Genomic DNA, 17,098 nt, shown 5'->3' with positions numbered 1-17,098 from the left:
CTTTGTCTGCTTGGAAATTCTGGTTTTCTACCTCAAAAGAAGCTCTTGCGGGGGGGAGGGGGGGGGACAATAAGAGCTTTCAAAAGAGGAATTGTTACCCGAGAAAAAGCTTACAACTTCCAACTCATTAAATGTCATTAAAGTGTCCAACATGCTGGATCATTTTTCCAAGAAGAGTCACATGAAGAAGCGAGTAAAAAGCACTCCCAGCGTAAAGACTCTGTCATTATGAACAAAAGTACCCCAAGCTACGGAAACCCCAAAACAACAATGATAATAAACGGGTAGTTCTATTTTCAAGTAGGTGCTGTGTTCAGGTTTTTTTTTACCCCCAAAACCTGTTCATCAGAGGATTTCTTCTTGCATCCTCAGCAAAGGAACTTCACCACCACTTTCTCTTCAACATCATTCCAAAATATGACAAAATGCAAAACCAAGGCAGTCCTTTAGAAATAAGTTGGTGATGATAAAAAAGCATAAAGGACGACAAAAAGACCAATCACTGTATTCAATCGGCCAATATTACCATAAAAACCACTTCCTCTAAAGATGCCACAGTGACGAATTCCTCTGGGCCTCTTGTTCTCCGCACGACAATGGATTGAGGTTTTGGTGAATCGCACTGCTGTCATGATCATCACTGTACTGTCAACAACAGGGACGAACACAAAGTTGACTACAAATGTGTGTCTACAGAACCATATGCATATGTAAAACAGAAGCTAAGGGGCGACTTATCTAAAAATTGCACTGGCCTCAGTGTAACTCCCTGTGGGAAAGGCAAGAGACAGCCTCTAAGGAATTATGACGACTCTCAAAACAAACACCTTCACAAAATGAAGTGTAGTGCACAGTATTTATATTAAACAATACTTATAGCAATTCTTAAAGAGTTTATGTGAATGAGAGTTATGCAAAACAGCCATCGTACTATTTCACAACACAGTAATAGGCTAACACTAGCAGCTCGTAATCTTTTAATATAGGCAGAATGCAATACAAATAGAAGCGATATTACTGGCCAAGCATTTTACACATTATAGAGTGGCTGAAGAAACCCATGGGAACACAGCTCAGGTACTGAACTGTTTTCTAAAGCTACAATGCCACCTGATATGGGCATTTGCTTGCACAAAATTCCGCGATTCTCAAACCCTTTTGTAAAACCAGCCCAGCTCTGATTAACTTACCTGAAATTGCCACTTTCCTGTGTCTGCACAGAAAGACATTCCCCATTGAAATTCTGCAAAGTATTTTTAGAGATCCGTAAACATAAGTCAGCCAGCTTGAAAACAGAAGAGTGCTTTATCCATAGCCACATTAAAAGTACTTAATTCAGTAAAAGAAGGCATTTGCTCACGTAATCAACTGCTCTAATTATCATCAACTATTTGTTAAATGATGGAAACTTAAACATAAATATTTTATACAAAAGACTTAATCCTTACTCACACATTAACAGCTGACTCTTTTTATGTATTGTGATAAATGAAAGTTAGCTAATTAGATACCGTATCTTACTATGCACCACGAGTTTTATGTGATATAATGCAAACTCAAGTTACACCATAAACACTGACGTGAGATGCATTGTGGGTGAGGAGTCAAACATTAAGAGATGAGATTTGTAACCATGGGTCACAGTCTTAAATGTTCACCAATAGATTTCTGGATAAGTTACAGTATTGAATGCCCTTATATGTGTAATTTTCCCTCTATAGACTATGCACTGCTTCATTTTCAATTGGGTTGGCCCTATGTGTCACATAAAAATCAATTGTTTCTAAAAATAAACCCTGGCAAACTTGTGCCCTTTACAAATGATTGCTAAGGGCACTACATTATCTTGCCCAGCTTTACCAGTTATGATACCTTCAATGTGAATGCACAAACCGTGAACTGTGCCTGCATAACATGGAAGGAAAAAAAAAGATTAATAGTAGACTCCAGAAAATTCAATAAGCCAGTGAGGAGATACAATGTGGGCCGGACGTGAGGAGAAATTGATAAAAATTATAGTTTACAACCACGCTAGCCCACAGAAATACTGATCCAGTGAATTTCAGATAAAAGTTGGGTCATGTAAGAGAAGGACCCAGTATACTGATTTCTGATGCTCCCCCCAACCTCCATCCCCACCCCTTCATTCTGAATCTCAATGGAATGATACAAAACCCATCTCGAAAACGCGAAACACCTCAACGCAGCCGCAGAGATTCTGTTCCAACTCCTGCAACTCACAGCTTTCAGATCTTTCACAGAAAAGCTGGGATGGCTGTATGCAAGACGTTCACTTTCACAGACAAGCCGAACCTCAGACCAGTTCGCAGCACTTAACCATTGGGTTTGCGTGTTTTGAGGGCTGTCCCCGGAGTTTTACGCGCGACCTTTACACTCATTTCAGTCGTGTAGCACTGGACGAGATTCAAAATAACCGGATAGGTACAATAGCTGACGTGCTTTCTTCAAATTTACAAATGCGCTCTGATTCAGAATTTTTAAATTCAGAATTTAATAGGTTTAGTTTTGTCTTATAGTCAGTAGTCAGATGGATGGAAGCCGTATTATAACCAGTTACGGCTCAGATTCTACTGCACCCCCATGACTGTACACTCAATGCACCTAGCATTTGAGACTAACAAATCACACTGTATGGCTCTGGTAAGAATATCAGGACACCAACATGGAAAACCAGATCATCTGTGTTGATGAATGTGTGTACACGTACAAAATAAACTACTGGCAAACTAATGGCAATTCAGAACTGCTTGGCCACAAGAATCAGGAATCCCCCAAAACAATCTGCAAGCAGGATGCTGCTGCATCAGAAATTATATGTAAATAGAAAATAAACAAACCTTACATTTAGTCTCGCATACTAAAATACGAAGCACCACGTCGAACACTGCATATTTTTTTTTGTATTCATTTCACATCAACAGACGTTGCCAAATTAATCCTTGGCCCTTTCTTTCATAAAAATGATCAACTTTTATTTTCACATTATCTATATGGTTTCAGAAACGTTATCTCATGGGGTCGGGCAGTTAAAGATACGCTTGCTTTACAGTGCTTGAAATTCCCAGTGGGGTCAAGAACGAACAGAATGTATTCAATCATTGGTAAGAGTTTATGATTTTTTTTTTAAAAACTTGATCGAGCTTGGGCAATTCTTTCGCTGCCCTTTTTGCATTTATCCCAGTAAAGGGAACACGGAAAGAACATAATGTCAGACTAATCAAGTTTAAGGATAATCTTAAAGTATATTCACTCCACTGCTAAAATAAAGCCCCCCCCCCCCCCCCAAAAAAATTACATTTAAGGATGTACATTTCAAATCCTTAAATCTCACAAATTTAGGAGAAAGCACTGTAGAACCTGGATTATATCTGTACTACTTCACTAACGGAACAGATCTTTCCCCCCCCATCTCTACAGTATATTAAATCAATGGAAGTTCACAATGAAGTCTGGATAAAATCTACAATTTCTGTGTAAATATGGAATAAAAAAGGGGGTTTTAACTTTTTTCTTGGGTAACATAGCGTGCAATACTGAGCACAGCGCATTAACACCTGACAAAGCTCAGATAGGGTTTAGGAACTACCTCAGAAGTCTAGGTAATTCTAGGAAAGAAATTTAAAGCTTCTGAACAAAGCCCTAATTAATGTTTCATATTTGAAAGCTTTAAGTTATAAACAGACAAAAAGTGTGTGCATGTAGGAGTGCTAGATCAATTATCTATAAAACACTATGGCACTTAAATTAAAAATGTGCCTCCTATTTAGTTAGCAAACGCAGAAAAAAAATAGCTTTTCAAGCAAATGAAGTAAATCTTGAAGTCAGAAAAATTAAGTGTCTGACCTTGATCTTGGGACGTGTTATGATGTTGTACAGTACTTAAAAAGATTAGAGAAAGGCTAATAGATCACTGTAATCCCTTCTTAATTGGAAATCATCCTTATAGAAGAGCCAACATGATGTATAGAGAGCTGCTTTTTTATCCACACCGAGTTAAGCAGAAAAAAAAGAAAATTGTGTGCGTCTCAGATTTCAATTCCTCAGTTCATTAACTTCCAGCAGAATATGTCTACACCCTTGGTTAATAAGATGGTTTCCAATTTCCTGCTAATGTGAAGGTATATTCATATAATGACTGATCAGGTTTACTTGTAAATAAGTGAAGTGCAAACTGCTTTCACTTTGCAGTGCAGGCATCCTGATTGTTAAAACAGCATCTAATTTCATCTTGAACATGACCATGGAAAACAAACAAACCAAAAAAAAAACTTTATTGAACAAATACAATTCCAAAAACATGCAGAAAATAAAAGAAGGCTTGTAATCGCACCAGAACATCCGAGAGAACACATCCGAAGCTGTAAATGATAAGAAAAAAACGGGGTAAGAGTTGTGATAGCGTGAGAGAGGCGTTTGTAGGGAGCCTCAAGCCAAGATGGCTGCTGAAAGGAGCTAGAAATGGGTTAAACCTCGCAACCCTACATATTGAGTGTGGGACACTCAGAAGAGCAGAATTCTGCGAGACAGAAAGGAGGTGTTAAGACAGGTCCCCACGAAGCCACACCCACAGCCCGGCCCAAGAGCCTCGACTCAGACTAGGAAGGAACAGGACAGCAAACCAGCAGCTGTCATGCTAGGGGCAAGCAGCTACCCCGCACAGAGCAAGACCAGCACCACGTCGCCACAGGACAGCACCCTCTTGGTTAATGCCCACTTCGGAGCAGTGAGGTTTTCACACCCAAAAAGGGTATCACCCAGGAGAAAGAGAGAGACAGTGAGTTAGTGCTCTGTAGCTAGGACCTCTTCCTAGAGCTGGCCATCAAGCCTGTGGGAAAGACACAGGAAGGGTGTGTCACAGGTTCTGGACAGGCAGGCTGTGCGGTAGCTCGTTCTCCAGGCCCCACGACGACGTTCGCTGCCCAGGAACCGGAGGGGCTTGCCGGACGAGGGCTGACAGGACAGGAGGCGTTTTAGCGCTCAGAGGAGGGTGGCAATGCCTGGCAAGGCAGCAGCATATTCTTGTAACTGCAGACAAGAGAGCAACAGAGTCCACATTACAGAGTAAACCACAGTGAACCACTCTGTCACAACAGCTGCAGATGGATGGGAAGCCTGAGAGAGAGGTAAAAGGAAACCATGGGTAAGAGCCGAGAGAGTGCTTTAAAAGGGCTGGATTCCACAAAGTTTGATCACAATGAAAACTCCTAGTGAAGGGAAGACAGCGTTAAATAATAAGCCTGACGGAGCACATTGTGAGGAATATTCCTTGCCTACAAGAAAAGGAAGGTGAGAGAAGCAGAGGCTTGGCGGTGTGAATATTAAAAAGAAAAACAAAAGACTCCAAACCTGAGAGAATAGCCTGAGGGAGAGAGCAGAAAGTAAAAGGACAAAAGTTGCAGACAGATTTGGAAAAGGAGAGGGTCTGCTAAAGGTTTACTGGTCGGGGACAAATGTACAATCTGATATCAGAGGGGCTCAACATGTACTGTTATAGTAGCACTAAAAAAATATTTCTTCAGAACATTAGTTTTACCAGCTTACATTAAAGAAAAGCGAATCAATCACAATATCTTGAAAGTTAACCCCTTTCTCAAACTTTTATTACTAAAAAAAAAAGTAATTCTGACCTCAAGAGCAAAGCTCCTGCTGGTGAAGCAAATGTTTTTCCTGACAAGAAGAAGTGAATGTACACTTGCACTTTTGAGAAAGTAGGAAAGCAAGTCTTGAAAGAACACAGCAAAGCTGCCAATCAAAATGGAAGAAAAGAACTATGAATGTCCTAACAGAGGACTGAATCCCAGTAGCGTTGACATTTCCTAAAACTTGTTTAGAACCAAGACCATTCAGGACCGATTTCTAGTGGGCCTAACTGCCTTTTGTCCGTTTTTGATTGACAGCTAATTGTACTCAAAACGTGGACACCTATGCACACAGGAAAGGCCTGAGAAATCTAAGGTCAAATCTGTATTCATAAATCAACAGCTAGAAATCTATTTTAAATAAGCTTTAAGGAAGACATTTTGTAAATATTCAGTGGTAGGTAAGGATGCTTTATTGGTGAGTTTTTTGGTTAAGTGCAATTATTTAATTTTTAAGCCATTGCAAAGAAAGATAAGCTTATTTGCTTTTTTTCCTTAGGTTCCTTAAGGGATACAAAATAAGAATTGTGAAGGCTTCATGCCAGATATGAAGAGGCCCACTGGCTAACCTTTAAAGCCAACTAAACCAATTCCAAATCCGCTAATCCCATAAATTCAGCATACAAGACAGACCATCTCGGTCATAAACGTTTCTATAAAATAAAGACCCTCCGTTTCTCTTCTCAATCTACATTCTAGAATGAACTGCAGCAAAAAACACAAAACAAATGCTGACCTGTAGAATTTTTTGTTAAAAAAATGGCCTTTGTTTAAAAAATATTTTACCCCCCCAAAAAAGCCAGAATTTTAATCAGAAAATCAGAGCACGTTTTATGTTACAGCTCAGACAGGGAGTGTCATTTACACAGAGGTAATCATGTACAAAATGCATATGAATACAAGCATTTGTTCTTGGTGGTAGCTACAAATCCTTTTATATTCATTTGCAAATGTCTGAAACATGAATCAGTGGAGACCTATTCTGTACTTGAAGTTTTACAGATAACTGTTGTTCCCAAATTAAAAAAAGCTCATACAGCACACTTTTTTTTTTACAGATGGAGAACATGCTATGGTTAACAAAACTCCCTCTTAGTTAAAATGATTTTACAAATGTTGGCATGGCAACAACCAAAGAGTTCCTCCCCCACTTTACCTCAATGAGGCCTAAAACAATGGCTGTTCAGTGCTCTACATCTTCTTTGTCTCTTACCCTACTTTCACTGATGTCATAGAAGAAAAATGTCTTTCAGTACCAAAGAAAGGGAATTTATTATTGAGAGGAGGAGATTGATGGGAGTCACACTTCTAACTATACAACATTTAACTCTTGTGCCGTTTCTATGGCTTTCCAGCTGGGATGCAGGGTCCCTCTGCTAAGTCAATCTGGACAAAATATCTCCCTATGGAGACAAGAGCAGGAGCAGGAGAGAGTGTGAAATAAAAGATGTGCTGTCAGCCAAAAGGGCCGAATTAGTAAAAAAAAACAGGTCATTCCCACAAAGTTTAGTTGAACAAGACAACTGGCAACACTCAGGGGAATGAAGTACAGACAAGGTGACCCTGCCAAAGAAATTTCCCTCCTACACTCCCACCCCCTCAGAAAAAAAAAAGATACAAATTTAAACATTCCCTTCTACATGATTGTAAGGTTTACGTGAGAGTTAAAATAAGTTAAGAGTTTTCATTTCATCCACCCACCCCCTGTAAATTTAAAACATTAGCCTGCAAAAATTTCCCATTTTTCATGGGAGGGGAAAACAAATCTTCACCAGAACCCTTTAGAAAATGATTTGGAGGAGAACGTCAACAAACAAATGTTTTTTTTTTCCTTCCTTCCCACTGTGTTATCTTTTGGAACTCTTACCACAGCCCTAGAGAACGGCAATGTAAACTAAGCATTAGAGGAAGTCTGGGCACCCCTCATGCTCTCATTTGTGTGGGCTTCTGTTAATGACGATCACAGCGCATGATCAATACAGAAGCAAGCTGGTGGAAGCCAGCTCTAATCCATCATAAAAATTCTTATGCGGATTAGAAGCTCCATCACCCATTTTCATTTTCAGGCTAAAGGTATTAGTTTAGCTGCCAAGTGGCGCCCCACACATTCTACACTTCAAAAGGAGAAAAAAAAACTTCTTCCAGAAACAAAAGCCCGGTTAACCGATTTCATCGAATTTGGCCGTTCCAAGCAACATGTGACACACTGCAGTTCATGAAAAATCCAGTACTGACACAAGAAGCATTAGATACATTACAGCAAACCACAGCACTGTCTCCACAGTATTTATTACATTGACAAAGTTCAGATGTTTAAGTGTACTACTGCGCACTTGCATTAATGCAGGGCACATCCCACCCAACATACAGGCAGCTTGTGTATGCAAAAAGGACACTTCACATTGAATTGAGCCTTGGAAGACTTTGCCCCAAGCTTCACTGAACACACATGAGCACATGGCAATTATTTTGAGTTAAGGTATGACTAACGAAGCTTAAAGTAAAACCTAGGAAAGATGAAACTGCTCTGTTAAAGGCTCTTATCTCTGACTGACGGCAAGCTAAAAAAGCAGCACATTAAACTGATTTAATTACTGTATGGCTACACAGTTAAAATGTGTATTCTGGGGGTTCTCTTAATGACAAAAAACTAACAGTGCCCTGCAGACCCACTGAACAACCTTTAGAAGGACACATGCTGATTATGGAAAATTTTTCCCACATGATATGTGCCATATTTGATATTTAGTCCCTTTCATGTTGAAATATTTACACTGAATACTGATTACAAAGTATTTTCAGAACTTTGAGACATGTAGGTTTGGATTCAATGAAAAGCCCGCTAGCAAAGCCTACCGCCCTTATCTGCAATTTTAACGTGAACCATTTTCTTGATGCACTTCTTGAAAGGAATGTGTTGAACAGCAGCGCCTTATTAGTTTTAATGTCTTCCATTAATGCAGACACTCGGGTAACAAAGACTCCCACTAAATACTGTTTGAATTCTCAAAGATAAAAAAAATGTATCACCTGCTGATGAGGGTAATATTGACAGCTGAAACTTGGCAGAATTCAATTTACATTTGGAAGCGGCAGTAGCAATTCAATATTTCTACATCAATGGCATCTCGTGAACATATTTTCAACATTCCCGTTACATTAAAAGGACTGATTGATCACTGATCACTTTAAAATTCCCAGTCGCTGGTAAAAGCGTTCTTTTCCTTTCATGGCCACTGGCTATGAATTGATTGCCTACACCTTCCCAAAAGCACAACTCTGAAGAAAAACCCGCAACCAAACTCCTTTGTAAACACTGTAGGAGGAGGATAATAAGCATGCCTAACTTTGATGTTTTCTGTATTTTGTTTCCAGGATTCGCTTAATTGTGCTAGTGGGTGAACAAAGCCTCGATGCAATCTTTGACCTGCTCAATAGCATCCTCTGAAAGCATTTTGGTGCGACGCAGCACAATCCATGCGGTAAACAGCATGACCGAAAGGAGAGCCTTTTACACCCCCCAGTAAGAGAGAACTGCAGAGGAAGAAAAGATCAGCATGTCGCGCCTCTGGGATTCTGCTACAACTTGGAGAGTAAGACAACCTGGAGTTCTGACAGATCAAAAAAAAAGCAGAAATGGCTGCAGTACAGTCTTACTCTATTAGGCAAATTCATCCAGTTGATGTCTCCCTAGGTTAAAAGAAACAAGTTAGCACTGTAGTCATTTCCCTCACACAAACAATACATTAAAAACACATTTTTGGTGCATGATGATGATCCAAAGTGATTTTAAGTACAAATTCTTTGGTCTACAAATGATCATTCCTGCAAGGAAGAAATTACAAACTTAAAACTTAAAAAAAAAACTGCAGCACTTTCTGCTCTGACAATACTATACTGAATGACATCACCAAAGAAGAAATTTCACCACCACCTGTTTACTGCTCCCCAGTGGGACTGGATCTAAAGGAAGCAAATGATTAAGTCAGTGCTCGAGAGAATCGCTGTTCGGCAACGCCGCTTCGCACGTGCGCCGTTCACTGTAGCTCACTCCTCTGAAGAAAGGTAAAAAACAAATGAAGGACTGATGTTAGGTGTGGCACGTTACCTGGCTGAACAACGCATTTCTGGAACCGTCGTGAAACCATCTCTCTCTCATCAGAAAGATGTTTTTTCTTGGTAAGGATGACTGCAACTCCAATCCTGCCACAGAAGCATGAGACATAAGGCTGGACTACACCCTGGACCAGACACACACACACATATATATTAGCACACAGGGACAACGTAGAGAAGCTAATTAATCTTGCCAGCATGTCTCTGGAAGGCGAGAGGAGACCACAGCACCTGCTGAAAACCCACGCAAACACAGGGAGAACATGCAAACACTGCTCAGACGATGCCCCACTCCAAACCCAGGACCCAAGAGCTGTAAGACTGCAGTGCTAACTGCCACACTACTGTTATGCCCCTAGCCATGAATGGCAATTAGTATTAACAACTAAAAGAAAAAATCATTGTTGGAAAAGAACATTCTCCAACCATGAAACTGAAGCAAAACAGATGTAAAATAGTTTTCTACAGTTCACCATATTATAACTGGTATTTTTTACCAATCATTTTCCTGTTACAGTACATCTTGTAGAATACTATTAATAATCTACTGTACTAAAGTTTCAAACTCAACCCAGCCTGACAGCACAAAAAACATGCATATAGGTTGCTCTCCTGGAAACAGAGGGTTATGCTATTCTTTCGCCAGCTGCACTGTTCCAGTAAACTGTTAATACAATACTAAAAACCTTCTGATATCAGGTTATTTAATACCTTTTGGTTGTGTTCCTTTAACAGTATTACTGAATGTTAATTGTTCCTGGATAAAACAATAACCTACTCTTAGTAACTATTAAGTTACTTCCTGTTATAGATTATCAATGCCCACCTGTTTTCAATTAAAAGTCCTAAGAAGCCATCCCAGACAGATGAAAGATCTGGTAAACTTCCAAACGTGTATAAATAGTGCAGTCATTTCAATATTGGTCTTAGATCTTCTAAAGATGGAACTAGAGCAACCACCCAATACAACAAAACAGAGCAAGCTATAAATTATAAGACCAGCTTGGGTGTGTTTTTAAAACCACCAAAAAAAACTGCACGACTTCATGAGAAGATTTACTCCATGATGATGGTGTTCGCAAATCCCCCCTTTGTGGACTCTCGGTCACTGAGACACTAGAGACGTTCCTGAATTAAACAGCTGGAAAAATTCCCAAGCTTCCCATGATAGAGGCTGAGTTTGAGAAATTGACCCATTAGTGAGTGAACTAAAACACTTCTGCTGTTTAAGTTGATTCCTTGAAATGACTAGACGAATATAGAGACACACATGTATAGCTTAGGAACCTCATAGCATGCATCCAGCCAAAAAAAAGAGGCTGAAATTAAAAGCAACAGAGTTTACTGTATATACAGTTTAAAATATACAGTATGCCTACTGATGCTCCACAGGTTGGAAGACAGGCCTAACTCTTGGGCTGAATTGGTTCATTCATGCTTATGTAAAATCCTGCTCTTTATCTGCGGAAGCAAAGAAGTTGAACTAATCTTTTCAGAACACTAAGTCTAAGGCTTGTATGGGCTTTATTATAGTAAGTCAAGAGGCATGCCTGTCGGGAAGCGCAAACAATTAAACTGCCTGTAGTTTTGGGCCCCTCAACTGAGTCAATGTTGAAGCTCACGAACAGCAATTAGGAAGAGAAAGGCTGTGAAAAGTCATGCCATTTGCTTGCTTTTCCAAACTTGCCTTTTGTGGGTCCCTTACTAACATTAGGCATCCATTGATATTTAAGTACTTTGGTCACAAGGCAGTGTATTTTGGAGTTGATCAAACCAACAATGTGGCAATATCTACATAAGCAATCAAACAAAAGACCCTGCAGCATTTCTTGGCTTGGATACCATGCAATTTATGCCTCTCTGCAGTAGCTACTGTACATTAATCTTAAATTCCCGCAATGCTTAGCATATTGTATAAAGTAGTGTTATTCCCTGAGTGCACTTAAAAGTTCACAGAATGATAGCTCTCCAATTTTGTTTTAAAGAGGTAAAGGCATTTTCCAACAGATATCGCAGACACAACACGGTAACAAACGAGAAGCACTACAGTTGCTGGTCAACTGCATAGACGATACGGAAGAAGGGACTTTTCTCTCTCCACAGAAACTTCAGGAAATTAAGACACGTATGCTCATGAGTTTCAGACCTCTGGGCTTTTATGTTAATCATCATTTTCTGGACAGCTATTAAAGACAGACTGTCGGTTTTCCAACAGGGGAGTAGTTTCCCCCCCTATCCGGACGCCCCAGCGAGTCTATAATGAATTGCTGTATTGAGTCGGTGAGGCACATCACTAGAAGACAATGCAAATATTTCTCGCCAATGCCACGATCGTTAAGACGCTCTTTTAATGCATTGAGCAAAAGAGAGTCATACATTTATTAAAATAACCGATTTTCTGAAAGCCAGTTTCCAAACGTATGAGAGAGTCTCCTGTTGAATAAAAAAAAACCTTTCAGCCACTCATGCATTTTTTTCCGCTCCGTCTGGATTTAAAAAATAATAATAGCAGCGAGATTCATCAGATTTTGCCGTAGGCTCTAATAATATGGGGGGGGGGGGGAGGGAGATTTTATAGATTTTATGTCTTCCACCTGTTGATGTCCAAAGGGGATTTGTACATCCGAACATGCACCTATTTTAATCGGCAAAGCTTTTTTTTTTAGCGAATATTTACAGCATGCACAACCCATATCACGAGCTTATTGTTTACAAGTGCAGCTATGACTAAGCCGGAGCGCTGTTTTCACGCCGTCTTTCTGTTCAAAGCAAATACTGCCCTCTTAGTTCCCAAGCCTGCTACGTTCAAACAGGATCTCCAGGAGGAAGCGTTTCAGAGATGGCACTGAGGGCTAAAACCTTCACGTCGTCTCCGATATAAAAACCAGTCATTCAAATAACCCAGTTTCCATCAAACAAGCCGGTGTAAGACGCGTCAAGAATAAGCAGACGGCACAATTTGGGGTCTTCAACTCCAATAACGCGACTGTTAACGCACATTTTAAAGCCGCGATTAATTTGACAAATTTGGTTAAAAAAAACGTTCAGCTGTGCAGTTTCCTTTAGATGAGAACTTTTCGGTTTTCGCACGATATAAAATCTCTTAACCACTTTTTTTCCCCCCCCATGGCGAGTTGTTATTCGTGTTCGCTACACACTGCCGCTCAACGAAGTTTAGCGGAGACTGCGTCTATTTAAACCGGTGATGCATTTGAAAGACCATGTTACTTGGGGGGAAAAAAAAAAAACACCCAGCAGCACAGCCACACACACATATAACCGGCACAGACCCACTACACAGCTGTGCAATTATGAGGCACGCCGGAGTTTTCAGCCGCATTTCGCAAGAACGAGACGAGCAAATCAAACCACGGGAAAACAGCGTGTGTAGTTTGCAGAGCAATTTTACGGCTACGAAGCACGCTTGCATAGGTTATAGCGGCACAACCCCTTAATTATGCAGAAGAAGTAGCGAATAGTTTCCGGGACTCTAATCATAACAACAAAAACAAATCCAGGCAGAAAGGGAAACATCAACAAAGCACGGAGGGCACTTGAAACTAATTCAGACGACGCCTTTTTCACGTAAACCCCCCCCTTTAAAATGCCTAAAAGCAACCCGCCAAAAACACTGCCGCACACAGAGCTACAGCACATTACAGACCGGCGTTACAAGAGCAGGACACGGCACACCGACCTACTGCGACGCGAAAACAGAGTTATCTGGTCGCTAAAGCCACTCGCAAGTCTCCCCGCAGAGACTCCTGCATCCCCTTTCCCCGTTTGTGCGGCTTGTTTTCGGAGCACAGCCATTAATTCATCCCTAACCTGCGCTCTCCGCCAATAAGTTACATCAATCACCAGTTATCTCCAGTCCCTGGCAAAACACCCTACACGGCACCAAAACCAGGTCTTATTCGGTTTTTTTTAAAAAAAAAAAGAGAGAGAGGGGGTAAAAAAAAAAAAGGTCCTGGTCATTTTTTTCCTCTCCTAACACGCAATGAGAAAAAAAAACCCCAACACTTTCTAAAATGTTTGCCCGGGGAGCGAGGTAGGCACTTGGCTGGTACACTTGTTTGCTGGAGCAGTGATTGGAGTTGGACACATCTGCATGAATCTGCGACTGTAGCGAGCCTGCCAGCACCGAGGACAGGCAAATCGCGCAACTTCTCAACTCTCACATTCATACACATATATAGATGGGGTTTTTTTTTTGCTCGCAACACCATAATCCCACTTCGGACGCAGCGATCTCACTCAGTTTTTCTTTATTTTACTTATCCATCCCGCTCCAGAACACGGCTCTAAACATCCCAGGAATTGACTGTTTGCTTTTCTTTCCCCTTTTTTTAAAAAAAAAACCAAAACTGATACTTTTGCCATTCCTTTGCTTTTGCACAAACCGCAGAGAGCTCCGACTGGAAAGAAATCCCATTCTCTCTCTTTTTTTTTTATTTTTCTGGGGTGGGGACGGGGGGGGCGCAGTTCGGGTTCCTACCTTTGAGAAGAAAAGCTGCCGAAACCAAGAATAAAGCCAGAGATGTAGGGAGAGATCCGTTCCCCGTGATCGCCATGTTGGACACCTGCTTCAGTCTGGCGGCGCTGCTTCACCTAGAGACAACGGGCGAGAGATAATGAGATGAAAAGGGGTGGGAGCACAGACCTAATATGTTAAAGAGGAGGAGTGGTGTTATTTGAAAGGGGGGGGGGGTCGTTCTTCACTTTTTAGAAAGGCGTGATTTTGCAGGGTCTGCAAAGCTGGGGGGGAAGGAAGAAAGGAGGAGGCGGAGGTGGGGTTGTCTTTTTAAAAATGAACACATAAAATCAACAGGTTCTGTTATTTTATTTTTTTACATCCCAATGATCTGATCTGGATTAATTCCCCCCCCCCCCCCACCCCAATGCGCTCTAGGAAGATGCACGTCTTTTTGAGTTTGGAAAATTGTCAACCACCTGCCTTTAGGTTTTTAGAAATTATGCAATACGAGTGCTTCATATTTTGTAGCCGTGAAGCGGGCAAGATTTCCAGCAACCTGCTAAAAAGAGATTAATAAAATATACGATTACTTGTTTGGCGTAATATGCCCATTCGATTGATTTTAATAAATTATACAATACTTACATATATCGCTAAACAGACACTGAACCTATACGCAAGTATATCCTCCATTAGATTGGGGAAAAAAAGAAATATACAATTAATCTTTAAAGAATAATTGCCAACATCAATAACAGCTGTTGCAATGAATCACGTTAAGTGAAATCACAGCTGACAGTGATGTTCCAGCTCTGCAAAGGATTTTCTTTAAATCGCTATGATTTTTATCACGCTTTTGTATATAATGTGCATAGTCAAAAACCATAAAAGCACATAATGAAAGGTATCTACAGTCACGCTTCAAGTATAAATAGAGATAAAAACTCTTAATGATTCGTTTTAGCAAACCTTTAGTTCGCTGGACCTGACAGGACGGAGTGAGATGAAGATATGGCGCCCCTAGTGGATGAACTGTAGAAAAAGAGCCAGGCTGCAGGAGACATGTTACTCTTAAGGTTTTAATGTTAATAAACATGTAGGTTTGGTTAGTATTTCTTCCCATAATGATTGCGCAGATATTTGAAAACAAAAGTACTTAATCCTCAAACTAAACGAAGAGGAACCGACTTCATGTTTGCAAACGCTATAAAAATATTCTCTTCTTGGCGTTATAGAAAGCCCAATTCTTACGGTTGTCGATATTGCCAGTAAACGTATTGTTCCTGTTCGGAGCACAAGTTTGTAAACATTTTCTCAGTTTTGGAAAAAATACATAATGGCCTCCTTAGCAGAGCAAAAGGGTATTCCAACTTAATTTTAAAACATTTTGATTCTGTTGCTAGACAAAACATGTTTACTTATACAATAGTTAATGTGTTACTTATTCAGTTCGTCATTTCTGAACGCGGTGAAAAAAACCACTGAGGTACGCTTAAAGCAGACCCGCTATTCATGTTCTGACACATTTCCCCAGCATTTGGGAAGGGTGGCACTAATTCTTCTGAGTAAAAACGAGTTATTGTAATAGGCCACAAAATTGAAAAGGAAATTGTGTATGATTTATATTCTAAGTATAAATGCCATTTATTTGTGTCAAGAAGCTTGAAAACGCAGTTGCCTTTTTTGTTTGTTTTTTATCGCACTGCAAACAGTCATTTATCAACCGAGACACATTCCAGGCAGATTTTAGTTGAACGTAAGTGCATCTCATGAACTACTGTTTTCCCTTTTGAAGCACGTCTCCTTACCAATTCAAGTCTTTATGTCTTAGTGTTACAAGTCACAGGGATGTGAAGGATACCTATATAGTAATAAGGGATTACTGTATAGCCTCTGAACCTTCAGATCACTGCTCAGTTCTTAATTACTGGTCAGTTTTGTCAGACCTACTGTATGCACTATGAGCTGTTAGATAATAGTATAGCAGCCTTTCTGCTCAGTTGGGCTCCAGGGTGTCTGCTAATATAATGGATCACATAAAACTCAGGTATTGGGTCATCCAGTAATAAGATTAAATACTACAAAAACCTCCTAAAACAAGCACTATAAAATATTTTATTGGAAAGAAGGAAACATATCAAAAGGAAGACACATCACACAGTCCATGGTATTCCCTCCAATTTCTTGAATGCCACAGGGACTACTGAGAGATTGGCATTCCGAGACCAGAATTGACAGCCTGGGACATTCAAAGACAGCAGGTCGACAAGGAACAACCCTGTTAAGATTTTTAACCAAACAGTTTCAGATCTGTTTACTTATTTATGGGGAAATGCAAGGGGAGATGAAAACCTGTCTCATTACAAGCATAGAGTATGGAAAGAAAATCGAGTTTTAAAAAAATTGACTTGACAGGTGGCGAGTCAATAAAATAAGAGATGTAGACAGGTCTACAGAACTACAAGTAGCAGAGAGCACCAAGGATTAGCACAGGGTAGACTGGTACACAGTTCTAAATGCAAAGCTTTGGACAGTTCTCAGCTTGTGCAATTCTTACCCACTCCTTTATCTCCAACCACAACAGCGGTATTGTTGAAATGCCTCCGATCTGAGGCATGTAGTTTCCATGAGAACATCTATGGAGCATGCCTGGAAAAGCATGGAAACCCCAGCCAAGTGCATTGTTAACTAAAGCTGGTTTACTTTAATTGGGTACATCAAGTGTAGGAACCAAGACTCAGTCTTCAGTCATAACAGATGGAATCTTAAAAGCATTTACTGTACAGCACATTAGTGTTGTCAATTAAATGTTTCACTTGGGAATTTTCTGATTACATACCTAATA

General features: G+C 40.3%; 1 protein-coding gene across 1 annotated transcript in view; it reads right to left on the bottom strand.

The window, feature by feature from the left end:
- Positions 1-9,829, bottom strand: part of LOC148816836 (cell adhesion molecule 1-like) — a 315,115-nt gene extending 305,286 nt beyond the window's left edge. The window contains exon 1 of the mRNA XM_088939476.1: positions 9,769-9,829. Coding sequence (XP_088795602.1) covers positions 9,769-9,808 — 40 coding nt within the window. The 5' untranslated portion in view covers positions 9,809-9,829. The remainder of the gene's footprint in view (positions 1-9,768) is intronic.
- Between the last annotated feature and the right edge of the window lie 7,269 nt (positions 9,830-17,098).

The sequence above is a fragment of the Atractosteus spatula genome, chromosome 22 (assembly GCF_055471065.1).
Source record: "Atractosteus spatula isolate fAtrSpa1 chromosome 22, fAtrSpa1.hap1, whole genome shotgun sequence".
Classification (NCBI taxonomy): Eukaryota; Metazoa; Chordata; class Actinopteri; order Semionotiformes; family Lepisosteidae; genus Atractosteus; species Atractosteus spatula.
Note: the sequence above shows the minus strand (reverse complement) of the source record. Positions and strands in the feature narration are given on the sequence as shown.